The sequence below is a fragment of the Eschrichtius robustus genome, chromosome 10 (genome assembly GCF_028021215.1).
Source record: "Eschrichtius robustus isolate mEscRob2 chromosome 10, mEscRob2.pri, whole genome shotgun sequence".
NCBI lineage: Eukaryota > Metazoa > Chordata > Mammalia > Artiodactyla > Eschrichtiidae > Eschrichtius > Eschrichtius robustus.
In genome coordinates this window covers 8,684,211-8,711,651 of record NC_090833.1, presented here as the reverse complement: position 1 = coordinate 8,711,651, position 27,441 = coordinate 8,684,211, and the positions used below count along the sequence as shown (strand labels likewise).

The 27,441-nt window shown below is 52.1% G+C and overlaps 2 protein-coding genes across 15 annotated transcripts in view; one reads left to right on the top strand and one right to left on the bottom strand.

Annotated features, from left to right (window-relative positions):
* RALGPS1 (Ral GEF with PH domain and SH3 binding motif 1) overlaps window positions 1-27,441 on the top strand; it is a 284,245-nt gene that overhangs the window by 144,210 nt on the left and 112,594 nt on the right. The gene's annotated exons all lie outside the window — the stretch shown is intronic.
* Window positions 10,070-27,441, bottom strand: part of ANGPTL2 (angiopoietin like 2) — a 34,047-nt gene continuing 16,675 nt past the window's right edge. The window contains exons 3-5 of the mRNA XM_068552274.1: window positions 16,186-16,379; window positions 14,171-14,441; window positions 10,070-11,871 (exon numbers count right to left, since the gene is read on the bottom strand). Coding sequence (XP_068408375.1) covers window positions 11,672-11,871; window positions 14,171-14,441; window positions 16,186-16,379 — 665 coding nt within the window. The 3' untranslated portion in view covers window positions 10,070-11,671. The remainder of the gene's footprint in view (window positions 11,872-14,170; window positions 14,442-16,185; window positions 16,380-27,441) is intronic.

Below are 27,441 nucleotides of genomic sequence, written 5' to 3'. Positions count from 1 at the left end.
CTCCAGACGCGCAGGCTCAGCAGCTGTGGCTCACGGGCCCAGCCGCTCCATGGCATGTGGGATCTTCCCAGACCAGGGCCCGAACCCGCGTCCCCTGCATTAGCAGGCAGACTCTCAACCACTGCGCCACCAGGGAAGCCCCAGCAGGCGGATTCTTAACCACTGCGCCACCTGGGAAGCCCCAGGCTCCTCCTTCCTTAGCCAGGGAAGCACAGCTCAGTGCCACAAAGAAAAGCTTAAGCCTGCGTTCTGGAATGCCTACTTCTGGAGCCCAGAGCCGTGCCTTTCTCCTCCTTGCCCGATGGCCATGTGCTACAGGGCGCAACCAGCCCAGGAGAGCCTTTGATCAAGTTTCTCCTTCTCCAGATAGAGGCATCCAGCCCCCTCTGGGGCCCAGCAAGCAGGGAAAAGCTATCTTCTGACGCATCTCAAACATGCTTCTCAATCAACAGAATAATCACAAAGACACAACCCATCCCAAATGAAGGAAACCTTTTCTATTATTTTTTCTGGTCATCAGCTGCATATGGTTTTAAATCTCTCCCTTCCAGAGAGAATTTTGCCTTTACTTTTGCAATCTCAGGATTTGTTACCTTAAAATCCACATTTCTCTGGGACTTCACAGTCTTGCTCAATTTTCACAGAAAGCCAAAGGATGTTATTAAAATCCCCATTTTGCGAATGAAAAAACCCTACAATTTCACTTATGACTTAACCACCGTCGTACACCAGGCAGACACCAAGTTTAACTCAAGACCTCATGCTCATGGCTGGGGTTCCACCCTGCCTTAACTTATGCATCCTCCGTTTAACATCTATCTCCATGGAGAGAAGCAGCATGGGAGGAAAACACGCTGGGGGAGAGGTTTCTTTCCTTCAGGCTTTGCTGCCCAGAGCTGAGCAGCTGGTCACATTCGTCCCTTCTGGGGCACAGGGAGGACCTGCAGTCGGCCTTTCTCTGGGTCGAGCAGTTTTGTCTGAACCCCGGAAAGGAGGTGAGAGCACGAGCCCATTTTGTGCAAGTGAAGGTGTGTTTCCATAGCAGGAATCTGTGGAGTCATCAGACGACTGCTCCTCTTTGACCTTTAGTCTTTGGACTTCTAATTAGAAGCTGACAATGATAAAAATGACCAGCGCTCACATTTACTTCTTCCACCACACGACAGGCCCCGCACCGAGCGCTTTACACTCATGATCTCATTTAATCCTCCCAACGCTCCTTCCTCTGAGGAAGGCACTATTTTTAACTTACGTCACAGTTGCAGAAGCTAAATAAGAGTTGTTAAAAGTTTCACCACTTACTACTGCCACATTCTAGTGCTGAGACCCCAGACCCCCATCACTAACCTCAGAATATGCCATATGTTCCTGCTAACAGGCCTTTACCCTCTGGGGAAACCAGACAGTGGGCTGAAGAGAGGAAAGTCTCCAGGGCCCTCCTGTGTGGTACAGGGGCTCAAGGTGGGAGAAGGAGGGCCTTCCCAGGGTCAGCCAGCCCTAAAGAAGAGAAGGGTTAGGGATGGAGGAAAGGCTAGAGTTTCTCCAGCCTCAGGAATAACGCGGGGCCATTGGGACGTCTCTTTTGGAAAGAGTTAGGACGATGGCCCTGAGAATCTTACAGAGTTCACGTGGTAGATAGCTTCTAAGACGGCCCCCGATGACCCCTTGTATAGTCCCTTCCCCTGGAGCACGGGCAGAACATACTGACTTGCTTCTAACAAATCCTATATGACAGAAATAATGGGATGTCACTCCGGGATTCGATTGTAAAAAGACTGCTTCTCTGTTGGGTGTTGCTGTCGTCTTACTCTTTCTTGGCTCACGCGTCCTGGGGGAATCCAGCAGCCGTGTGTTTGGCTGTGCTCTGGCGAGGCCTGTGTGATGAGGGTGTGAGGCCTGCCGATAGCCACGTGAGTGAGCTTGGAAGCAGATTCTGCCTGAGTGGAGCCTTCAGAGGAGGCCGCAGCCCCTCCATGACTGTCATCCCATGAGACACCTTAAGCCAGAGATGCCCAGCTAAAACACACCCAAACTTCTGACCCACGGAACTGCAAGATGGCAAATGTTTATTGTTGTGAGGTGCTAAATTTGGAGGTAAGTTCTCACCCAGCAATGGATAACTAGTGCATTGCACCAACTTTATCACTACCCCACATTTGTTACTTTGTTGCCCCATCTGTATTGGAACAAAATCAGCTGTAAAACTCAACACACAAAAGACTGTCAGGTTCTGGATGTTAAAAATAGTATTGAAATACATTAAGTTTACTCATTCACTGATTCATCCATTGCACACATATTTTATATGAACCCACCATGGGAAAATAAAAGGTGCCAAAGAAGCAGAGGGTAAATCACTGTCCTCAAGGTGCCTACAGACTTGCTGCAGGAGACTACGGCAGGCACCAAGATGGAATCAGGAGCAGGTTACAGTTGGGGCTAGAGAGAGACAGACAGACAGACAGGCAGACAGAGGTGAGTTCTACCTAGACAAATCAGGAAATTCCCAACCACCCCACATAGCAACCTACGCAATGGTGGGACAAGTGTCCAATTCCTGTATCTATTTGGGGTTTGCTTTATTGACGGAAATCCAGAGCTGTGACCTGCTCCCCTGTGGAGGTAGGGCCAACATAGAAAAAGGACATAAGTGCTGTTGACAATATCCAGACAGAGCAGATGCCTCAGGCTAAACTCCAGACTCTAGAGAGCAGACTGTAGGGAGGAAAGGACTCCTTTTTCTCTCCCTCTCTGGTCTTCAGTCTCTAGGGCCTGGGCTTCTACTACTGGTAGCGATGGAGGTATGTACCCCTGGCAATGGGTGCTGAGCTGATGTCTAGAACGAGGGACTAATCTAGGGGCCAAAAGGGAGGAATTACTTCCTACCTGCCCTTGACTATTTACAGAGAGGACTCTATGAACCCGTAAATCCAGGACAAGCCATTGATGACAAGAGTCCTCAGATGTGTGTTATTTTCTGTTTACTTCTCAGAGACAATATGTCAGAGTAGTTGAGAGCAAGAGCCCTGGAGGCGAACTGCGTTCTTTCAGATCCTGACTCCGCTGCTAATGAGCTGAGTCCTCTTGGAAATGTTACTTCATTATCTTTAAAATGGGAATAATCATAGGATCTACCTCATGGGGTTGCTGTGAAGAGCAAATAAATTATTCCATGTAATGAACTCCAGATAATACCCTGTATGGAGTAATTATTTGCTGTAAAATATTTATCATTATAAAACCTCCTTAATTAAAAAAAAAGACTGTCAGATTGATCTCTGGGGCAGCAGGAAGTGCTGGGTCCCAAAATTAGAAGCTAATTTTGAGGGAAGGAAATCCTCTAGGGCAGAGGGGGCGGTTGCCACGTGGAGAGGCGATGAATTCTGGCAGGTCTGTGAGGAAGGAAGGTGCCTGGGGACAAGCTGATTAGAGCCTGAAAGGTCCCAGGAAGTTACCCTCAGAAAGGCCTAGAGTGTAAGTCGTCCAGGGCTTTAGGGGCCCAGGAGTGCCTGTTCAAGGGGGGGGCGGGCAAGATCTCTGCTTCCTGTGGCCAGAAAGGCTGTACCCAGCAGTGCCATTCAACTCCCATTCATCTTTTAAAAACTCTTAAAATGACAAAAGTAACACATTGTTTGTTGTAAAACTCACACTAGAAAGTCTATAAAGTAGAAAGTGAAAATCCCCTTCCTCCCCTCCTACTTCGCAGAGGCAGCCAGTGTTGGCAGGTGGGGTGTGTCCTTCCAGGCACTTGAATCCACACGGAGAAGTATCTGTGCACATGGGGGTGTGCGAAGAGTCTTGTGCTTTTTAACCAAAATGGGAACCTTTGGGTAGACAGTTTGTTTTGCACCTTACTTTTTGTTCCACTCGAAGTGTGGTGGGTACTGTTCAGTGGCAGCAGGAACAGAACTCCTTCACTCTTCCAAGTGGCTCCATGGCACCCGTGGCCACGTGGCGCTTTGTTGGACGGGGCCTGGATGTACGTTGATTTGTTTAGCCCCACTTGATAAATGCTTAGGTTGTTTCTACTTTTTCCCTTGGACGGGTGGTGCAGTGGAGAACACCTTTTTACTTGTATCTTTACTCGCCTGCCAGAGTATTTCTGAAACACCAGGAGCTGGAAGTGGAATTGCTGGGCAGAGGTGACGTGCGACTTTCGTTTTGGTCACTGCTGCTGGGGGGCCCGCTTCCTGGGTTACAGTTCCACTCCCACTCACGCATGCCAGCCTGCCTGCCTTCTCTGCTCTCACCAGCGCTAGCCATTACCAACCAGTTTCTTATAATGAAACGACAGGTGAAAGATGGCCTCTGGTTTTAATACACATTTCTCTACCCACTAGTTCTTTGTGCTCTTGGCAAAGAAGCTGCTTCCTACTTCAAGCCCGTGCTCCCTGGGCCTGGGCTAGTCAGCCAGGCCTTCAGGGCTCCCACCCAGCTGCTCAGCTGCCCCTGCTTCCTGTGTCTGCATCCTGAATGTCTGTCCTTAATTCCTCCTCCCCACGTCCCCAGCACAGCCCTGCACTGCCCTGGCTGTTGGGTTCCCGTGGAGAGGGGCCGATGCCCGGCACACTCGCCTCGGGCTAGGTCAGCTTTCTGGGCTCCAGGGAGGCTGTGTGCTTCCTCTAATTCTTTCCTGTCTTCGAGATGACTAGGGCATGGGCCTCTGTCATCACACTGCTCCAGAAGGCAATTCTAATCCCATTCCCTGTCTGTTAGCTACCCTTGTGGGTTCTGGGCCACTCCCAGCTCTGCTAAGTAAGGGTCAGGGCGAATGTGGCCTGTCCACCCTTGCCCAGGGAGCTGTCCTCCTAATGTGAGATGTCCCTCAGCTTTAGGAGGGTACATGTACTGCAGCAGCGGGAAGGAAGCACCCCTGACCAGCCCATGGAGACGGATTTATCATGACCGTCAGCAAGCAGAGGGGAGGTGCTGCGTGTGGAAGGGCTTTGGGAAGGCTGCACAGCTGGGAGGGATTATCTGTGTCTGCGTTCCCATGTTTGGGTGAGCTGACCCAGGATACCCCAGGTCGGGAGTGTCCCAGTGATTGTAGGTACCAAGGCATGTGTCCACAAGGTGTGGAATCCCAGGCTAGGGCTGGTTCAGTTCTGACTGCGGGATCTGAGAGAGACTAGCCAAGCAAGCCCCTGTCCTGAAGACATGGAGATGGGAGATAAGCCAACACAACAGGGACCCAGTTACCAGATAGTGCAGACCAAGGCTTGGACGAGATAGAATTGGTACATGAGGTGACAGCCAGACCAGCCACAAACAGGACACTCCTAGTGCCAAAGGGCGGCGCTTAGTCTGTAGATTGTCCTCCAAGAGGAAGGGAGAAAGGCAGGGCCCAGCCACTTTAGCCCTGCAAAGGATTGTGAGCCCCAAGAAGCTGAGAGATATTCTCCATCACTGCCCCCTATTATTCTGTGCCCTCAGCTCTGAGATAAATTGGGCAAACAGCCCTGGACTGACTTCCTGACACCTGGGGACCTACTGTCCATCCAGCTGCGTCTGCACAGGTAGGCTGGCTGGCCAGCTCACACACCCACTTCTGTGGGCAGCAGGCTCCACGCTGCATGATTCTCAGACGTACTAGGAAGTGATGATGGGGTGAGAGAGGAGCTTAGTCATTTCATTTCCTCGTTGGGGACAGTGATCTAATCCTGCAGAGGCAGGAGCTCAGGAGTCAGACAGACTCGAGCTCAAATCCTGAGCATCTCAGGCTGCATGTTCTTGGGCAAGTCACGTACAACTCTGAGCCTCAATTTCTGTTACGTCGAAGGGAGGGTAATTGTAGAACCCACCTCACAGGGTGGTTGTGAGAGTTTAAAGAGACACACGTGGTGCCTGGCACATGGACAGCGCCTATAGATTGTGGGTGGTATGAGTGTTACCCAGAGCAAATACTGCCTGGAAGAGCCCAGCAGTGGGGAACTTGTTGCCTCCTATATCTACAAAAACTATTGAGAAACTCGGCGTATCCAGGAAGGGCAGTAAGAGCCCCCTCTGGGCACAGCCATGTGTCATGTTTAGTGACACAGCTGAGCCTGGGAGGGCAGGAGTCAGCAGGGGAGGGGCTGGGGAATAGGACATGATCTAACGAGTAATGGGACAGAATCCATCTAGTTGGCGAAATACGGTCTCCAGAGAGGATGCGGACCAACAACAGCTGGAGTATAGTCCAGACACCTTTTTGGATATAGAGCCAGCCTTGACCCCTCCTCCGCTGGGACCCTGGGAACTTCCGCCACGCCTTCCACAGCCTTGAGCTCCAGCAGCCGCGTTCCTTCCACCAGCTCTGCTCGGAGCCCCGTCGATAGCAGTGAGGTGGACACCCAACCCGAGCGGGCCAGTCGGGTCCTCTGGCTGGGAGTTGGCTGAGAGGAGAGGGGCTTCAGGTCTTTGCTGGCACTCAGACCAGGAGGACATGTGAGCTCAGAAATTCCATGCTGGGAAAAGCTGATCCATGCACGAGACACAGAGAGAGAGACCCTGCAGGCAAGGGAAAGGGAAAGGGAAAGGACAGAGAGAGAGGCTGAGAGAGCGGATTCCTGGCCTCTTGAAGGCTTTCCAGGCAGTTTCTGGTTCCTGGTCCTTGTGAGGCCCAGCTGTGTCCCTGCTCATGGACTCCGGGAGACACCTCATGTCCTTATGTAACCAGCTTATTAAATGAGCTGGACCCAATCAGGTGTAAGAAGAAACCAACTTTATTTTTCCGCAGTGTCCTTTCCAACCTACTCTGTGGATTAGTTCTTTTCCCAGTCGATGCTGAGAACTTAGCGGGCCCCGAAGTCTCTCTGCTGTTAACAGTCGCGTCACTCCAGACCATCCAGTGTAGGGGTCAGAAGTCTGGACTCCTACAGCCGGTCCTGCTGGAGGCCTGGGGTGGGGGAGGGCACACGCTCAAGTGTCTCCACCAGACCCCGCAGTCCTATTGCCTCCCTCCTGGTCCACTGAGCTTTGTGGCCCTTGGGGTTGGAACAGACGAGACAGACAAGGGAGAGGCAAGGGCCTCTCTGATGTGGCCTGTTCAGCCAGAACCCAGAGCTGGCACCCTTGGGTATGCCAGCTGCCCAAAGCACCCACGCTCTGTCTTTTCCCTTCTTCCTGTCTTTTCTCCCTCTTTGTTGCTGCTGCTTCAGAATTTCCCTTCGGGGCACCTCTGACTCAGCTCCCTTCATGGGGCAGTGCTTCTCCTCTCGCTGACCACTTATGGCCCTTCCTTGGCTCCTGGGCCTCCTGCACCAGCCCCTCCTCACCATCCAGGCTGCCCTCTGGTTCCTGGGAACTGTGTCCTTGCCTCCCCGCCCGCATCGGTGGGCTCGCCCTTTGCTCCCAGCACAGTACCAGCTGCTTACTCCTCTCCACCTCTGGCCTGCAGACGTGAGGTGTGAGTCAGATGGCAGTGCTTATACTCACCCAGGCCACGCTCTTGGAATGGTCCCTGGAAGCGCCTCTCACTGATTGAAGGAGGGGGGAGCATATCATGGGGACGACTCATCCCCCCACCCCGGGATACTTTTTCTGCGCCTCTTAACACAGGCCACAGGTGGGCAGTCAGCTAATGCTGCAGAGCCAGTTTGGGGCCACCCCCTTGCAAGGAGGGTCTTGCACCTTTTGCTCCAGAATGTGGGAGCTCTTGGCAGCTGTGATTTTGTCCTTAGCCTTTTGAGACGCGGAAAAAACCGAGGCTGAAAAAGTGCCTGTTTTACATTTTGTTACACTTAAAATGTTCCTTTTTTGTTTAATCCAGTTCTCTAGCTTTCCCTTACTATAACTGAGAGTTTTTACCAGACTGTACGAAGCAGATGAGGTGCTCTTGGGAGATTGGGGGGACCCCTTGAGCTCCCAAAGAGCACCTGCGGAGTATGAGCATCATGGATTCCCGTCCCCAGTGTTTGCAGTAGTTCAAGGGTTTCTCTTTCAATCTGGATCGAATTGGCAAGGTTCGGGGGAGGGGGCCCTGTTCAGTGTCACTTGCTTGGGGAACATCTCTGTCTTCCTGCCGTGTTCTGCACACGAGCCCAGCAGGTGGGTGCCCTCTGCTGATCAAGGTGTCACTGACTTCCTTCTGGGTCTGCAGAGGCACTCACCATGGAGACCTTAGTAACAGTAGGACCCCTATGACTGTAGGCCTTAAAAGTCCCCGGGTGGGATGGGCGAGGAGGAGGCGTGTTGATGTTTGCTGGTTGTGCCGAGTGCTGTTTGCCGGCAGGGGAGTGACTCCCTGGGCACCAGGCGTGGTGCCTGAGCACAGCCCTCTCGTCTCCCTGTTCTCTTCTTTGATGCTGTTGGTTTGGTAAACTTGCTCCCCTTCCTCCATTTTACTTCAGGGAGAGTGGGTTCCACATCTCTGATGGGCTTATGCCTCCCTCTCCTTCCACATAGCCGGGGTATGATTTGACCAAGACCCAGGTTTGGGTATCGGGGTGTGTGGGGTTAGGGAACCAGTGGCGTCAGGCCCTGCTTTTGTTTGGTTCCCAACTAGTTTAGTAAAGGGTTGCTCCCCCTTGTCCAGTGTGGCTTTCCAGAGCTCTCTGCTTTGGGGTTTGGACATAAGACCAGTGACTGGTAAGGTTGGCCCTGTTTTCCTTTGCTGTCAATCCTTGCGTCCCACACACCCGACTGCAGGTATGGGAGTGGGTGGGTGTGGTCTGGGCCAAGGTTGAGGACACCTAGTAGTGTCCAGATTCCACTGTGACCCCCAACACTGACTAGGCATTTGGGAGAAGGGAACTGAGAACTCTTAGTGCCTGACACCCAGAACCTTCTGGACTAACTCCTGCAGGGGCATTTTACCAGCAGTCTGTCTGTGAGCCTCACTTTCTCCCCTTCTGTGAAGTGAGGGGAACAGTCCCTCCTACACAGGCTGCCGTGAGGTCACGTAAGAAGACACAAGTCCAATTCCAAGCACGTAGTAGGCTTCAGTAAACATCAGTCTCTCCACAGTACGACTTTGCTAGAAAAGGCTCTCATATGGCAGCATTACTTTGTCATTAAGAAGAGAGATTGGTGAGTCCAAAGGTTTAAGTACATTTTAAATTTTGATATATACATTGTCAAACTGCTCTTCAAAAATATTGAATGTTTTTACTTCCATCCAGAGTACATAGAGTACATATTTCTCCATTCCCTTGTCAATGTGGAGATTGACATTTTTTCGTCTTTCCCAGTCTGCTAGGCACCATGTGATGGTTTATGCTTGATTTAATGTACAACTCTGGTGATTACTGAGGTTGGCCTCTTTTCTTGTTTACTGGCCGTTTGTGAGTCTTCTAACGTGTTTGTGTGCTTTACCAAGTTTTCTATAACAGTGTTTGTATCTTTCTTCTTAATTTGAAAGAGTTCTTGGCGTAGCATGAATATTAATCGTATACTTTTCTCTTGTTTAATATTTGCCTTTCAATCTCAGTCATGTTTTATTTTGTTTTGTTTTTCAGAGGGCAAAAAATTCGGGACTTTCTTTAGTCCTATCCCTTCGTCTTTTCCTTTATGGTTTTGGGGTTTCTCATCAGGCCCAGAGACGCCTTCTCTACCGACAGATTTGTTTTACAGGAAGGTGGTTCTGGCAGCTAGTGTGGAAGTCGGACTGGGACGAGGGAGGTGGAGGCACAGGGTTCCTTGGTCTGGTGGGAAGCCTGTTGCTGTGGTCGAGGGGAGAGGGGAGGAGGGCCTACACCAAGGCAGAGAAGAGGCCTTGCACGGAGGGGTGGGTCGACCTTGGCCAGGGGGAGGGAGGAGTCCTTGCTTCTCACCCGAGCAATTGAGTAGATGGTACCATTTGATGAAATGAGACCAGACCTGGGGAAAGGTGCTTCAGGTGTTGACTGCACTGCTTGTGTCTGGCAGAGACATCCAGGACGCAGCTAGACGTAAAGAGGTGGGGCTCCAGGAAGCCATCTTGGCCTGAGGTACTGTCGTGGGACTCCTCAGGGCAGAGCTGGAAACCAGGGATAGGGAAAGTGTGATTTAATTGATTTCCATGGATGAATCTCTTCCTGGTTTTACTCAAAGAGGCTCTGGTATCGGAGGTCCCAGGAAGGCATTCTAAAACAATAACGCACAGTGTAGATACATCCAAATAGCACTGATGGCTTTTATTGCAGATGTGTCATTACAAGGATAATCTGAGAATATATTAAAAAAAAAAAAGTCCCTTTTATATACACAAAACATGCTACATGGAACACTTTGTGAGACTGCTGAGGTAATAGGCACACAGCCAGATGCGGACAGTACCGAACGTTCCAACATCTCGCCCACCCCGACCCACGTGCCCTCTAGGAGGGTCTCATCTTCTTGTTCATCCCTTGCTCCCTGCTTGGCAAGAGTCCCGGTAGTACCGAGCCTGATGCTCCGTGGCTAACAGGACTAAGAAAGCCGCTGCACTCTGATGCGCTGACCCAGGGCTCCGTGGCCCCTGGTTATTCAGTAACTCACGACAAGTGGCTAGTTCTCATTTTCGTGGCGCTTGATCTCCGGGGAAGTGTAGTTTGGAGACGAGATGTGGACACTAGTCAGCCTGAGAGCATGGGACCTTTGGCATGTAGCCATTTGGGGTCCCCAACGATTAGATGATGACTTCTCTTCAATCGAATATCTGCTGGCAAGGTAGGTTATTATTTCTGTGAAGGTTAAAATGACAGGTAGGCTAAACTGTGACTGGAAAATACGAGACTGCAAATACCATTATCCTTGTGGCCAAGAGTTAGCTTTTGGGCCTGACTTTCCCTTTCCTGACCACGTGGAGTCCATGCTTTCCTACTCAGAGGCTAAGGAATCTTGCCTGGAAAGAAAGCACAGGGGGACAGAAAAGGTGAGGAGTAAGTAGGCAAGGAATAGAGAAGAGCAGAAAAGGTGCCTGGAACACAAGTGGCCGGGGGCTGGAGCACGGAAGGCACTTAATTGAATGGCATTGAATGCATGGATAGGTGGGTGGATGGGTGGGTGGTGAAAAGTCCTGAGAATGAGGAGAAGTATAGAAATAAAGAGGGACGGGGATTTTGAAATTGGGTTAGGTGCCAAGGGGGATCTTAAGCAAGGAAGTTGAGAACCCCTATGTGAGAGAATAGTACTGTAGACAGTCCTGGAAGAATCCAGGCCTGTGGACACCAAGGATTGTTCTTTGAATGAGAGCTACACAGTCTGTGATCTGCCCTTAGACTCAAGTAATACAACATGAATGAAATGCTCTTCTCCTAAGAGCAGAGCCGTTGGTAACAGCCTCAGCATCTGAGAATTGAATATACTTGTATTTAGGTATATAAGGCAAACCTATATATGTATCTAGATATACGCCACGTGTATATATCTAAATGCATATATACATGGTATACACATAAGTGCACAAGGTCGGCTCACACACGTGTGTATTATGAAGGTGTTTTGCAGTTGTGTTTTTATTGCTGGGGCTTAAGTTATTTAAGGAAAGACTTGTCTGCCGTCCTGTCCTGTCTGGAAACATGAGGGGCTGTCCGATGTGGAGAAGAGTAGTAGCAACAGAGGATACCGCTTCGATTCACTTGTATCATCTGCCGCAGTGACTTGGGAAATCAGAGTCCAGCGTCGCCGTCCTCCCAGTCCCGAGGTGAGCTGGAAGGCGGCGCTCTCTGTGCTGGGCCAGCACAGCCGGGCAGGCTCCCGGCGGCCACGAGGGCTCAGGAGGGGGGCCAGCCTAGTGGAAGGTGTTGGGGTTCGGCCGGATCATCATCACCACCTTCTTGAGCGAGTAGGAGCCTCCTCGGAACTCAGCCCAGTAGACTCCGTCCTGGTAGCGGCTCCGGTAGTGGCCCCCGCGGTACCAGACCCCGTTGAGGTTGGAGTGGGCACAGGCATTATACCACCAGCCGCCCTTCTGGTAGTGGGCACAGTTGCCTGCAGGAGAGAAAGAGCGAGAAGGTCTCAGGGAGGAGGTTCTACCCGTGTCCACCGTCTGCTCGGGGGGCTTCTGGGGGACCCCCTGTGGAGGCATTTGGACCAAGGGTGCCTGAGAGGGGACGGGGCTTCAGACCTGCCTGCTGACTAACGAGCTCTGTGATCTTGGGCAGGCAACGTAGCCTCGTTGAGCCACTGAATTCTCATGGTAAAATAAGGATGAGCGCTCTGCCCCCGCACAGCACGGGACCCGTGTGGGAACCGAAGGAGGCCACGGATTAGCCCAGGGCTCACTGCAGAGCAAGCACCAGGGAGCAAAACAGAAATGACCTGAGGTGGGCGGGTAGAGGGCCAGTTTTTCTTAGGAATGTTTTTTAAGAGCTGGAACTATTAGATCAAGAGTCTTTATAGAATGACAAAGGAAGTGTTTAAGATGAAATGTTCCTCTATTCCTCCCAAGCCTGTATTCCAGCCAAAAACAATTTTTTTTTTTTTTCACAAAAGCAAGATATTTTCATAAAGTTTCTGGCACTATCATGTCATGCTGGATTTTGCTGCCAAGGACAAGCAGTTCGGAACAACAGTAAAAGTGTGGGCAAGGTACAAGCGGGCGTGCAGGGGCATCGCCCTTCCCAGGACGGGGCGGGGGGAAGACATTGTCAGACCCAGGGAGAGACCCCACTCAGGGGAAGGGCTGCCCAGTCAAGTCTGTGGGTTTGGGGGCCCGATGGGGCGGGCAGCTCTGCTCCAGGAGAGGCCTTGGGGCGAGGTGAGGAGGGAGCAGGCCGGCTGAGGCAGAAAGCCGAGAGGAGGCTCAGCCCCAGGGACCCCCCAGAGCCCCAGCAGCCCAGGTTTTCCCAGAGTTTTTCTCTGGCTCCTCTGGGCCATGACCCGCGGCCACGAGGTCCAAGCGGCAGCATCGGATTTGGAGGGCAGAACCCTCGGCACGCCACAGCCAGCCTCCCGTCAGCCAGTGGACGGCCCTCCTGAGCTTGCCCCGCATGCCTCCAGGGACAGGGAGCTCACTGCCTCACATCCTCCGACCCTGCTGCTGGACAGGCCTGACAGTTGGGGTCGCAGAAGAGTCTGCTCCCTGCTCCCCATAATGGCCCTCAAGAAATGCTCTAACCAGCCTCTCTGTCCCCAGAGTCTGACAGTTCTGATGAGGGTCATCTTCCTGCCCTGCTCTTCCGGAAGCCTCGGCAGCCCCGGCCTCAGATGGCATGCTGCCTCCTCGGGGCCCTTGCGGCAGGGTCAGTTCTGCACCAGGGAGTAGGTAGAGGTGTTGGTGTTTCCCCCAGTGTGGTGAGAACAGTCTGCTGCTGTAGGGACCTGGAGTGGGGATCCCGCCTCAGGATGTAGGCAGCCGGGCTTGCCAATGAAGTGCAGGTGGTTCCTGGGACAGTCGTCAAAGGGGAGGCTGTGGCCTTTAGACTGGGACCTATCGGGGAGCTGGGGCAGGAGGGGGCTGGGTTTGCCCATGAGAACAGCCTTGGCCTGGAGGCGGGCTTGGCTCCTCAGGGACCAACCAGCGAGGGCCCAGGGGCCCTCATCTCAAGCAATTGAGCTGTGGAGCCTTGAGATGAATGTCGGGGGTTGATGTCTGGACTCAGGGTTGGACTGTGTGTGTTTCTTACAATTTTTTGCTTTTTCCCTTGTTTTTTTGTTTAATAAAGACCTGGACTTGAGGCATGTGATCTTGGACAGGTCGTTTCATCTCTCCTACCTGGTTTCCTCTCATAGCTTCCCATAGCACTGCCTTGACAGTACACACTAGAGACTGCACCCACTCAGAGCCTGACTCTGCCAAGTCCCAGACGAAGCACTTCAGGCACATTCTCCCTTCTCACCACCCCGCTACGTAGGTATGTTCTTATTTCCAGATGTGGAAACGGGCCCAGAGAGATTGAACAGCGTGCCCAAGGGCACAGGCATGTAGGAGGTGGGGCAGCGTTGTTAGCCAGGGTGTAACATGGGGACATGTCGCCGTGACACCCAGTGCCTCAGGCAGGGAGTGATGCAGTGCACAGCCCAGTACAATGTCCAGCTTGGCCCAGAGTGGCCCTCGGGTATGTAATTTGTGTACCTCTTTACCTTCCCCTTTTTGTAAATGCCATGCTGACCCAGCCTTGCGAAGGGGATCTGTGGGCAGAGGACAAAGGAGTGGGCCTTCAGGGGATGGGAACGGGGTTGGGCAGCTGGGCCCTGGGATCTTCCCGTTCTCGGGCCTGGGAGTCAGAGGCTCGGCTTTGACCTCTTTCCCCTGCCCTGTACATGGGTGTGACGCCACTGGTCCTACCTGTGTAGACATCATGGTCTCTGTCCAGGGTGGTGAACTGCTTGCCATTGTGCCAGGTAAAGGAGTCACCAGCGTTGCCATGGTAGCGCCCCAGCCGCAGCTTATAATACTCGCTCTCAGGCTCCAGGCGGAAGCTGGCATATTCTGCGAAGACCTTGCGGCCAGACCAGTCTTCCATGGTCACCAGCAGTTTGTAGTTGCCTTGGTTCGTCAGCCAGTAAATGTTCTCCAGGCCCAGCCAGTACTCGCCGTCGATGTTCCCAAACCCTTGCTGGGGAAAACGTGGGCAAGCATTAGTGAGGAATATGTAGTGCGCTCAGCCAGCAGGGCCCGGCTGTCAGCTGCTCAGCGCCAGACAGAGAGGCCTGGAAACAGGCAGAGCAGAAGGCAGGCCTGCATTTAATTCCCCACTCCCCCACCTGGCTGTCACTTGATGAGTCACTTTGCCCGTCTGAGCCTCAGTCATGCAACACTCAAGACTATTTAGAGAGTGCCTGTTTCATGCTAGGCATCGTGTGAATGTGGGAGACGCTATGTTACCTTCCCTGCAGGGTTGCTATAAGGACACACGTAATATGGTAAATTAAGAGCCTAGCACACAGTAGGCATGCAACATGAGTTCCTGGGACAATTCCCTTACCTTCTCTGAGCTTGTGTTCCCTTCTCTGGGAAGGGGCTGTGTGTGAGGGTCCCATTAAACTAATGCACAGGTGTGAGCTGTGACAAAGGCATGCCACATCCACCTGGGCACCCTCCTAGGTCTAGAATCCAGTGGATTTGTTATAGTTTTTCCAAGTATTTTTGGGTGTCATCAGCTGAGTGGTGCCCACTTGAAGTCTTGAAAAATAGGTGGATTCATTAATGATAATAATAGCTAGTATTTAGTGAGTACTTACGGTATATTGGCACTGTTGGCAGAACTTTCCGTAGGTTATTTTATTAACCCTCATGCCAACTCTGTGAGCTAGGTACTATCATTATCCTCCCTAGAGTGGGTGGACTGAGGCCTGGGGAGGCCCAGGGTCCCAGAGTGCGTGAGGGTGAGCCAGGATTTGAACTAAGAACCCAGCCTTAACCACTGCACCTACTGCTCTGAGGAAGAGAATGTGGAAAGGAGGCGGAAGGAGTTAGGGCGTCTTCAGGAACCTCTCAACTAGGAGGCAGAGGAGAAAGAGGAGAAAACAAAGGCATAGGCTGGTCAGGAGGTGGGTTGGAGGGCAAGCAGGACAGGACCGGGGCATGGCAAAGCCACGTGTGGGTGTCGTGGTCCAGGGAGTTTGTCGGCTCTGCAGGTGTCAGAGGCCTAGGCTGCATTCACTGCTCTCCCCCTTCCTGTCTGTGCCACCTTTTCATCTGTAAACTGGGTCCAGACCAGTCTCTCCCTCCTGGGGTTGATGTGAGAGCAAAGGAGGTAAGGAACGGAAGCACCCAGCGCTGCGCCTGGCGTGTGGCAGGTGTCAGTGAACTCAGCTGCCCTCGCGTCCTCGGTACCACTTCTTTGTTCAGAGGAGCGAGACAGGTGTGGGGTGGAGCCCTTGCAGCCTTTCCTCCTACAAGGAAGAGCATTCAACTTCCCAGGAATTGGGAGCCCAGAGGATGAGCCCTGGAATTAGGACCCAAGTATTCCCACAGTTCCCCAAAATGGGCTGTGTGGGAGATTTTCCCGGGGCTTGGGAGCCTTGGCACTTGCCCCTTCTGAGCTGTGAGGACAGGTCTTCCCCTTGAGAGCCCCAGCTGGGACCAGGGTGCTCCTCACACCTGGCTGGGGTGAGGGTCTACTGCATTCCAGCATTTTGAAATTCCCACCCCATTCGTGGGGCTTTTGTGGTCCGAACCCCTGTCTCTGTCCTGCCACAGTTGCCAGTGGGGCAGCGAAGGAGCGGCTGGTTCCCCCAACCCTGGTGGGTTTGCAGAAATGGCCCCGTCAGTGTCTTCCTCCCTTGGGCCACACGGGCCCTGATGGGCAGCAGGCGCCTCCTTCCGAGGGCCCCGGCACTCAAGTGGGCAGTCCTTACCTTGTACGTCTCCCAGTTTCGGAAGAAGTTGACCGAGCCATCCAGGCGCCTCTGGATGACGGTCCAGCCCCCGGGGTCGTGTCTCTGGTCGCACCACACCTGCATGAGGCGGTTGGTGTTCTCTGGCTTCACCAGGTAGATGGAGCTGGTGTCGTGGCCGTCCTCCAGGGCCTGCAGGCAGTCTCTCCAGGGGCCTGGGGACACAGGAGGGCGGCGTCACAGACCTCCCTGCTGCCCGGCCGCCGAGCCACGTCCTCCCCCTCCCCCCACCCCTGGCTGCGACCCGTGCGGCACGGCCTCGGGCAGGAATCCGGCTAGAAGCCACAGACCTGCAGGGTGACGGGCCTGATTTGGGTAGCCCAGGGCTAGGGGTCTGGATGCCTGGGTTCTGGGCGCACTTTCACCCCTGACTCCCCCATGGTGTGATTTGGCCGAGCTTCCTTACCTCTCCAAGCCCTCGGTTTCCCCAGTTTGTAGAAGGGAGATCATGTTTACCTCATTGGGGCTGTAAGGATTGCTTGGATCGTTTGTGTGCAGTTCCTGGAGTGATTTTTTCTTTTAAGTTGGTTATATTGGCAAAAAGAGATGTGAGCCTGCTGAGAGACAGCAGCGTCCGTCAGCACCGAGCGGGCTCCGCCCGGTCAGTGAGCCGGGCTTGCCGCCCCTCCCAGCACGGCTGACCCCACGCCCGCCTTCCCAGCGACGGTGCTTGGTGACAGTCGCTGCAGTTTTTGTAAGTGAACTTCCATGGGGGTCACAGGGGCCCAAGCAATGCCCAGAATCTGTAGCCAGAGGTTTCAGGATATTTCTGGGATTCAGATGCTGGCCTCCAAAGACCTTTTGGGGGGGCCAAGTTTCTGTTCAGCTCCATCTGTATTTTCCAAAGGAGGCTCATCGAGGGCCAGGTGCTCAGAGCCCATGTTCCGAGGTCCATGCGCTTAAAGGATGGTGTCTAGGGCACCTTGCAATCCATGGCTCTCTTTTGAAACTGAGACGAGATGAGTTCCGTGATCTGTGACTTCCCCGAGCTTGGGCAGCCCAGTCAGAAGGGATGGGTGTCGCTACCGTGGGTCTCTCAACACCCCTCCCCCACTTCCCCTGGTGGTTTCCTGTGTTTGGACATTGGTCACGTCAGCAAGAGGGTACAAACCCGAGTCACCAAGGGCCAGATAAGCTGGCTTCTTCCTTATTGATCTGAGAAAACTTCCGAAGTTTTTCAAGACCTAGCCATTGAACTGTGTATTTTACAATAAATAAAATCACCACACATAGCTTCAGCTTCTCTTCAGAACAATCCTAAACTGAGAATGGTTAAGACCAAAGGTCCTAAGAAAATTCCATCTTATTCTATTAATGTGTATGTTTATTCAACAACTGTTTATTGAGTCCCGGTCCTAGCAGGTCCTGTGCCGGGCAGTGGAAGCCTAGCGCAGGCGGGCGCTGCTCCCATGCCCAGCGAGCGGGGAGCTGACTTCACCAGCTTTCTCTCAGCCTGAGTTCCTGTGGAATCCTGTCCTTCCTGTGTGTGGGGGAGGGCGGAAAGGGCAGGCATCAGGGACGGGTGCATTTAGCTTTTCCTGTGTAGATCAGACTTCTCACGTTCCTCCCCCTAGCTGGGATTGGGCTGGATTAGTCCACACCTGACGGTTAAACAGGACAAGTTTGGGTGTGGTCTTTGTTGGACACCTCAAGTGGGCTTTTCCTGAGGCCTCACAGATGTGTGTGAGCATCCCCACCTGGAACCTGACGGCAGGGCAGGGGCTGTCTTGCTCACCCCTCTGTCCCCAGCGCTCAACAGCACCGAGAAGAAAGGTGGGCGTGGGTGTTCACCGCTGACAGCTAACTGGGGCTCCCCCTTCATCCTCCAGCCATTTACCTGCTGGCCAGCCTCCTTCCCCCAAGGGATGGCCAGGGCCCCAAGCACCCGCCCGGTAGCAGATGTGGCACAAGCAGCTGCTTCCTTCTTTGCCTTGTGCCTCTTCCGTCCTGGGAAGGGGAGGCCAGACCTCCAGAAAGAACATTCATGAAGGAGAGAAAGATTTTGGTTGTGTTCAGCCCGTGGCCCCGGGGACCAAAGCAGAGAATGGGAGTCTGTCTCCGGCAGCTGGAGCAGAGCACAGAGCGGGCGTGGGAGGCCTCCCAGCTCGATACCAAGTCAGAAGCACAGGAGAGGCCGTTCGATGCGGAAGCTGGTGACAGAAGGTCCGGCAGAAGCCTGCAGAATAACACCCAACTGAAAACGAGCAGCCAGGCCTCTTCCTGCAGAGCCGCCGTGGGGCTCCATGGATTCTCAGGCTGAAAGGGCAGCTTTGAAGGCGGCGCTGCATGGGGAGAAGCTTCGAGGACGCCAGGAGGGTAGCCGGTCAGCCTCGCGGCTCCCAGCCTACGCTACCTGTGTGGGTTCCCTGAGTGGTTCCAGCTTTACCTTTGACGTTTCTACAAAGGGCTGTTTTTAAAAGGCAAGTGTTTTTAAATGTTTTGGAGCCAACCAATCCCTTTAAGAGTTTGGGAGAAGAAGCTCCAGACCCTCTATCTAGAAAGATGCACAGACACACAATTTTGCTTATAATCAGAAGGTAAATGGACTTTCAAACCCCAGATTATGAAACCCTGGCTCTGAGAGAGGCTTGACTGGAACGGTAGGTACGATAAAATATTTCTACTAGCCAACATGTGCTGGGCGTTTACTACATGCCCCATCCATGCATTTATACCCGAGATCTTCCTGACACACCTGCCAGGTAGCTAGTAGTCTCCCCACCCTACAGATGAGGAAACGGGAGCATGGGGACGTTGGGTGACACTCCCTCCCGGCAGGGGCAGATGCGGTATCTGAACCCAGTGGTCGTCCAGAGCCCACACTCAAAAGCCCTCATCCTTTTCCTCAACCGGAACGGACTCCAGGGTAGGGGGCCCAGGCTGACTTCTCTCTGTGTCCCTACAACTAGTCTTAATCATTGCCGGTCAGCCAGGTTAAGAAAAATAAGAATTTATACTTCTTCTCTGTCAAGGTGTTATGCCTTTTTAAATCTTTGATTTGTTTTTCTTCTATGCTTACCTTTTGGTGTCCTTTGCCCATTTTACAACGATTTCGACTATTTTACAACTATTTTAGTGTTTCTTATGATGGAGAATCTTTCCTTTCCTTTTTTTAAAAGGCAAATCTAGCAGTTCTTTCCTTGAAGGCCTTTTAGGTATGACATGCTTTCTAGAATCATGGAGTAAGTGCAAAATAGTGTAGACGTGCTTAGTATTTTCTGCTGTTACTAAAAAAAATCTCCATACGTCTCCTACATCCTGCACTTCACATGACGCTGAGGACTTTCCATCAAGCATGTTTCCAGACAGTTATCTCTCAGATACCCTTGCAGAGCTCTAGAAGATCTCCGGCATTCAAACATGTTCCCTTTTCTTATTAAAGGCACTAGTGGCAAAGGTCAGAAAATTAAATGATGGATGAAAATTAGTCAGAAAAATACTTGGCGTTGAAAGGTTGGCAGCAGTAAAATGATAAAGCAGCAGAAAACGGCAGCAGTAAGATTATCATGTGGCTCCATTAAAACGGCTGAGGCAAAACTTCCTCCTCTGATGAGAAATCTACACCTGTTACGTATACGCAGTGTCATTGCTGGGGGTCAGCCGAGGTGTCAGACATTAACTCAGGAATCTGTGCAAGAAGCGTTTGTGTGCTGGGGACAGGACCCCAAACTCGGAGTCAGGAGCCCTTAGCTCAAAGCTCGGTGGCCGCATCTCCTCACAGTGTGACTTTGGGCAGGTCCTTACTGAGCCTCCATCTCTTCTGTAAACAGAGGGAAAGAACCCTACCTGTTCTGAGGGTCTCCCGAACACAGCACCCCTCACGAGGCCGACCAGGGCAGGTGCCAGAGAGGGTGCTTTTTTTCTTTCCTTCGATAGATGAAAGCTGGTAGTTTTGAAGTTGTCCACTCCCCGCCATCCCCTAGCCCCAAACAAGCGACTGTATTTGCTCTCGGATTTCCAAGACTAAGTATAAGATTATTTACCGATGGATGTTTTCCATAAAGGCATACTGTGAAAGTCAGAACTTCAGCAGAGAGGGCCACAAAGACTAATGGGAATGAAGAATGGAAACCTTTTTTTTTTTGTCAATGAAGCTGCATCTTCAGTGTGCGGTGGGCAGGGCTCTCCTTGGAGCAGCGCGGAGTACCCGGCGGGGTTTCACTTGGCGCTCCTTCTGAAAGGGCAGCCCTGCCCGGAGCACCAAGCCAACACTAACTCAGCGGCACCAAGGCTGTGAGTGCAGGGAGCGCCCCGACCTCATCTCTGTGAAGAATATATTTACACTGTCGGCGGAGCTGCAGCCAGAACGTTCCACATGAAGGAAAGCGCAGCTGCCATGGCCGAGCCGAGTCTGTGTGGCTCCCTAGAGGAGCAGCACAGGGTGTGGAAGGCACACAGGCCCTGCAGTCAGGAGGCCTCGGGGAGAAGGGACATTGGCAGCGGGAACACAGAGTTTACAGGTCTTGGGCCCCCAGACCCCGATGTCTGGTGAGCATTGGAGGCGATCGGGTTTGGGGGGGCCTAAGTCCCCTCCCTGCTCCCTTCCTCCTCACTGGGGTTCCTGACAGAGGGGTCAGGCACACAGGGCTCCTCGCCTCCCGGGAAGCCAGGAGCCACTCACTGCTGGCTGCTCCGGGGCTCAATACCCCCAGTGTAGGGCCTTCTGGTAAAGCCGAGTTGGAGCCCGCAGCCAGCCCAGACCTACGGGTAACTTCCTAGTTCCAGTGTCCTCCCTGTGGGTCTGAGGCAGACCGCCTTCAGCCTGACTCGCCCACCCAGACCCCAGTGGAGAAATGGGCTCACCAACTGCATCAATTTTCAATGCAGTCACCCCTCCACTAGGGAAGTGCGGCCCCATGGATATCTGACCAGGCCGATTGGCCGAGGCCAGGAGCTGAGAAGTGGGTAGAAATCGGGCCTGTGTGGGCCAGAGCGATGCCTCTTCTCCCTGCTGCGCCTGAGCCATGGGGAGAGGGGCAGAGTCCTTCCCGGCCGTCAGCTGGGCTAGACCACGCAGCCGGCCAGCAGCCTGACAGGCCTCTCTACCCGCTAAGCCCAAGTCTCCAGTCTTGCCTACCTGAGGCCACACAGAGGACCCTGTGGCCTGCAGGAGAAGTTCTGGGGTGTTTTAGTCCATATGTGGGCACTGCAGAGAGGCTTCTGTGATGTCACCAGGAAGCACTGCTCTTATGTGAGAACCGTGTGCTGTTTCCTATTATTCTCATGGATGGTCTGCCTCCAACAAGTCTATTGGCCACTCCCTGAACCAGTTTTCTAACAGGAGAAATGACTAGTTGTGTTGAAATTGGATTTTCTGACCCAAATGAATAATCTGAGCACCAGGGCACATGTCCACTGCTTAGGTGTGAGTCCTGCTTAGGCGTGAGTCCCACCCCGGCCAGCATGAGGACCTGCCAGATGTCCCGGGTGAGGCAGGAGAGCCGAAACCCAGTGCGGGGGGCGAGGAACAATCACGTGCGCTGCTCGAGTCTCATGTATCCAGACGGATGGGGAAATCTTATTTTGGTTGTGAACATGTATATTCTATGTCACTCACCACTTTTCAGTGAACCAGAGCACAAAACAGTAACCTAACACAGGAACAGACGGTACATTCCCAAAGCCATCTCAGTCAGGTTCCTGCAGCGCCCCAGAGGTGACATTCTAAGTACCGTTTCTGGTCCTTCTGGGGAAAGAGTCCAGACGCTCGTGCCTGCTGTTCAGGCCCTTTAAGTCCTCGGACAACGAGCACACTGCCTGGGGCTGACAAGCTTTTCAGGAGTTTATGAAAAGTATTTGAGGCCTAAAAAAATTTGTTAGCTATAAAATATGAAAAGAAAACTGCAAAGTCAAAATTTTTAAGTATATAATTAAATTTCTACAAAGTGTAACATTTTGTCGAATTCATTAATTGTTAAATTTAGTCTTCATAGAAAACGTTATTACTTTTGAAAACAATTTGTAGGTTACATTTTTCTCACTTCACAAGAATTCCTGAACATGCCTGATGTTTGCCGAGAAACCAGAGCCAACCATAAATTAATTGTGCTGCACTTGGCCAAGTAATTTCAAACACAAAATTATTAAAAATCCTTTCAAAAATTTTACAGTAAAAGTTATATTAGATGTGCGAGGTGGGTGTATTTCAACGCACTTGGTACATTCTGAGGCATCCCCAAATAAGAGCCCCTTGGGCCCATGAAGAGCTTGAAGGGATCCTGTTTCTGCCTGTTTGACCTCAGGATACACAGATATTACAGTATTGCTTCCCAGAGAACACTTTCAGAAGCACTGTGCCCACTCCTAGGTTTCCACCAGTACCCTTGGGCAGGGGGAGAGACAGAGACTTTAAAGCGATTTTAGAAAGAAAAGAGGTCAGACTGGGCGGGGCTCTGGGGGGGCTCCCTGGGTGCAGAGGTGAGCAGTTCCCTAGGGCTCCCCGGACTGGTGGGGTGAAGCCCTGGGCTCCCCGGTCGCAGTGATGGGACTGAGTGGTGCTGTTCTGCGGGCACATCGTGGAGGAGATCATCAGACCCATGACTGCGCCCCGCAGATCGCGGACGGGGGGTCGTTCCTGTGGTTGGCCAACCCGTTCACCCTTCCCAAGAAAGGGAATCAGCTTATGGGCTCGTTCTGAGAGAACCTGTGTTGGCTTTCATTGATCACCTCTTACTTTTCCAAATGCTCACACATCCCTCTTCGTAATCTTTTCTATAATTTCACTGGGGTTTGACCACATGCCAACTGGTATGCAATTTCTAGTATGTCATCCTTTTTCTCTTTCTGAACACAGGACATTTGCCCAGCACCAGGCCTGATCTTCATGATTTCTTGATGATAGTGGCAGTGGTTGTGAGAGCACATCTGCCTGCCCTCAGCCCTCCTCGTCCCCTCCTCCAGGAAGCCTGCCCCAACCCCAGAAGAGCTACTCGATCCTTCTCGGGGTTCCCACATGCCTTACATATCTATCTTCACTGGAATATAGTAAGAGTGATGAATGCCTCGGATCTAGAGCCTTTCACATGCCAGGTGCTTTACACAATTTTATTTCAGCCTCACAAGCCCCTGCTCAGAGTGCTCACACGACTGGGAAGCAGAGGACGTGGGGTTAGAACTCGGCTCTGCCTCCCACGCCCTGGTTCTTTCCACTGTACTGTGCTGTGGCTGTCACACGTATTGGGATTGTGGGGGCTCTGTCTCCCCACCAGACCGTGGGCTTCTCTGGGGCAGAAGCCTTCTCGGGGCAGTGACCATGTGTTGACCCTCCCAGTCTAGTGCCGAGAGTCACCTGGCGCCTCCCGTGCCTTCCTCCATCTCCCGTCTTCTCACCACCATGAGCTGCGTTCCCTTTGTCATCTTCATTCTGTTCTTTCCAGTTTGAGAATCAATAATAATAAATCCATCTGGAAACAGGGATCCCCACAACAAAGGATAATTAGCATCCAGACCAAACCTTGAGAAAGGAAACCTGTTACCTGGGGAAGCCTGGACAGTCTGTAGTAGAAAGACTGCACGTTATGCCCGGGGTAGGCCCAGATGATTGGATTTTCTGTTCTTTTCGATGGCACTCTAACACACCACCTAAGATATCTTAATTTCAACATTTGGAAATTTTTAAAAAACTGTTATATTTGTCACTTAAGCTTAAAACTTTCCTAGTGAAATTTCTCTCTGCATGTATAGTAATTTTAACTTAAATTATTCAAAAAATCCATTAAGGGAAAATCACTTATTCATTTGAAGAAATGACATAAAAGCGCTCCAGGCCCTGCAGCTCCATTGGCTCACCTCGAGATGCAGGGCCAGGATCCAACATGCTCTTCATCCAGAGTCATCTCAGGGGCAGCTGAAGTGCTGCAGAGGTGGAAGGGGCTGTCTCAGTGTTCCCGGGGCAGTCTCTCTGGCCTCCCTCCTTCCTTGCTCCTGACTGAGATCACTGAGAAGTGGGCTGTGTTCCTTTTACAATAGTACATGACGCACTGTGCTCGACAAACCGGGCCAACCTTGTCTTAGACACTGTAGTATGATGCTCACTTCATGCTACTTTCTTTATCATTTTTTCTGGGGGAGTATCTCAGGGTTATGATACAGTTCACAGCATCAGTTCACCACAGCAGTCCATTCGTGTGACTAGTGAGCTGGCCACAGAGGCCTGAGCTCCAGGATTTTCTAGATTACGTTCATTTTGCCCAATGCCAAACTGTTGGGATTTCCAGGCCGCAGGATGCCAGCTCACCACTTGTAACAATAACAAGCTGGTGGTTTATCTCCCGGGGCTGTAAATAGCCTGAGCATTTAGCCGAATGTCCTCCCTGCAAAGTGCCTGAGTAATAGAGGGAGAGCTTGCCATCACACTCCGCTCCAAAGTACCCCAGGAGGAGAGAAGAGAAAGCAAAGCTAGGAGGAAGATGACCCAACTCGAGCTCAAGTGGCTTTTGTTTATGAAGAAGCTAGCAAAGAATGCTCTTTGAAATATCACTTGATTATGTAGTTTGTAATGAATTTGGGAGTCTTATTTTGTTCAACAATAACATTCTAGAAACATGACAGCATAGCACAGTGAAAACAGCACAGGCTCTGGAGGCAAGAGAGCCAGATTTGGTTTTCCCCGCAGGCCCTGTGACCGTAAAGGCCGAGTGCTTGGTGGCTGTAGTCACCCTCACTGTCCTCACAATGCCCTTCTCCAACCCTCCGCCGGGCCTCAGGCGCATGTGGGACCAGCAGCGCTCACCTGGACAGACCATCGCTTGACCTCCAGAAGGAATGGAAGCCACGCATGATCTATCTCGTTCTCTATTTTAGACCACAGTCTAATGTACATATTCCCTACCTCATAATGGGAAATAAAATATAAGGGGAGAAATCCATCTAGGAAAACAATCTGCTTCAAGTTGCCTGTGCCTCCCTGGCCGTGGACCATTTGCTGTGAGGGATGGGTGGTTTCTGTGTGTTATCTGTGAAGCAGCGTGGTTGACACCTAACGTGGCCCCAAGAGCAGATCATAGCTACTGATTTTTATATACTTAGTGTTAACATATTTAAAGAAATCAGGACTTCAGACTTAGCTATACATTAAAATGCTGAGTAGAAGTAATTCCAGACAATTTGTCCAGATTTGATACAAATGAAATATCAGATTTATCGGGAGCTTCAGTTGGGTCCATTTACTGGAAGTCAGGTGCATGTTACGTTTTCTGTGGGAGAGCTCTGTTGTTTTAGAAACTCTGTAGTATGAGGCTAACTTAATTCTATTTTCTTTATCTTATTTTCACAGTACTGATATCTTTGTTATCAGAACCGTAAGAGTTCTAATAACAAACTAACAAATCTACCAGATCTCTTACAAGGAGCTGCCTGGAACCTGGTACATGAAATAGTGATGGAGAGTCGGGTCCCAGGCAGCTGGCACCTGGGGTCAAGTCAAGCATTTATAGAGTGATTTTCACACCAGTTGCCCCCTAGCCTTTCCATGGGAATGTGTAGTATCCCAGAGTGGCTAAGACACCGTTGGGTTTGAGCCTTGGCTGAGCCACTTACTTGCTCTGTAATCTTGGCTAAGTTACTTAACCTCTCTGAACCTTAATATCCTGGAAGTTACAAGTCCAGGGACCAGTGTTGGCTCTGTCACGGACAGACTCTGGGACAAGAAGGCTATGCCAGGGGATCCGAGAGGCCTCTAGCAAGCTGTAATATTTTATGATTTTATGGTCCCCTCTTTATCCACTGAGAAAACAAACTGAGCTGATTATGTTTTTCTCAGGAGAGAAAACAGCTAGAAATGTCTACTCCTTTTGGTTTTTAAAGACTCATTTCAGACAAGGCCTCACTGTGGCAGCTGGTGGTCACACTGCCTTTCCTTCTCTGGTCAGTCCCTAGGATGGCACCGTGGCAGGAGGGCTGGCATGTGCGTGGCGGTGCCTGGGCTGCGCTGAGGAGTAGTGTCCTGGGCCTCCCAGAGCCACCTTGAGAGCAGGCCCTAGCCGAGGCTCCATGCTGTCCTCTCCTTGGCCTCTTAGAAAGTGACCCCTGCAGCCTTCCTCTTTAGCAGACCTGATTGACGTGCGTGCACAGGGCACACACGTGGAGGAGGAGGTCGGGGACATGTAAGCGTGAGGAAGAGTGGAGAGGAGGAGGGAGGGCGGCGGCCACGGGACCCCCCCAGGGGAGAGGGCCACAGGCAGGGCCATTTGGCCCAGGCCTTATCACAGGCATCACCCTAATGGAAATGCCCTTAGGTCTGGCCAGACCTGAGAGAGACGGGACAAAACCCAAGCGAGACGCCAGGGAAGCCAGGAGCTTCCTGGGCCCCCGTCACTCAGGCTCTCAGAGGCCTGGGGCCAGCCTGTTACTGTCTGGCTGGGAACAAGCTGGTGAGCGCAGCTTCAGATAAGTGGCCATGGCTCCCTCAGTCCCCTGGGGAAGGGCGTGCTGCGGGCTGAGCGGCCCGGACAATGAGGAAAAGAGTAAGTGGCTCTGAGGTTGTGGAATGAAAGATTTAGGAGCTGCCAAGGCTTGAGTGCAGAGGTGTTTAATTGCAGAAGTGTCTCTGGCTGAGTGATGTCCCCAGAACAAAGAATCTGTTGGGCCAGAGCACAGAGGAAGGTTTTGTCTTCCAAGACCAGCACCTGCCCCCTAAGTTCTCAGAACAGGCCTGATAAGAGCTCTCTACCGACTGGCTGAGAGAGACCATCTGCCTTTTCCTCCTGGCCTGGTCCAGCACCAGGAAAGGGCAGGGCCTCCCAGCCTCTCTCCAGGCTCTGCCCGCCCCTTCAGCTTCTGCGGCCAGGTGCTGAGTCTCGGCAGGGAATGCCTCATGTGGGAGTGCAGTGGTCAGATGAGTCACAAGGAATCAGTTACTGACAATTAGTACCAACATTTGGGAAGGCTTTGCTTAAAAAAAAAAAAAAAAAAAGGTAAATTGTAGTGCATTCAGATTACCTCCGTAATAAAATCACTGCCATTCCCTCCATGCAGGTGTGCTTCCTTAAGTGGGAGAGAAAGGGGTTGGTTGCACGCAGGAGCCTTGGAATGCACACAGTCCAGGCTGAATTATGCACGTGAAGAAGCAGGAGAGCCAAACTACTTGAGGTGCCAGGATTAGGGCCACGCCCCTGGGTCTTTGCATGGACTCATCTCCACTGGGGACCCACTAGTAACTCAATTGCCCAACTCCCAAGTCCACCTGGTAAACTCTTACAGATCCTTCACTCTTACGTC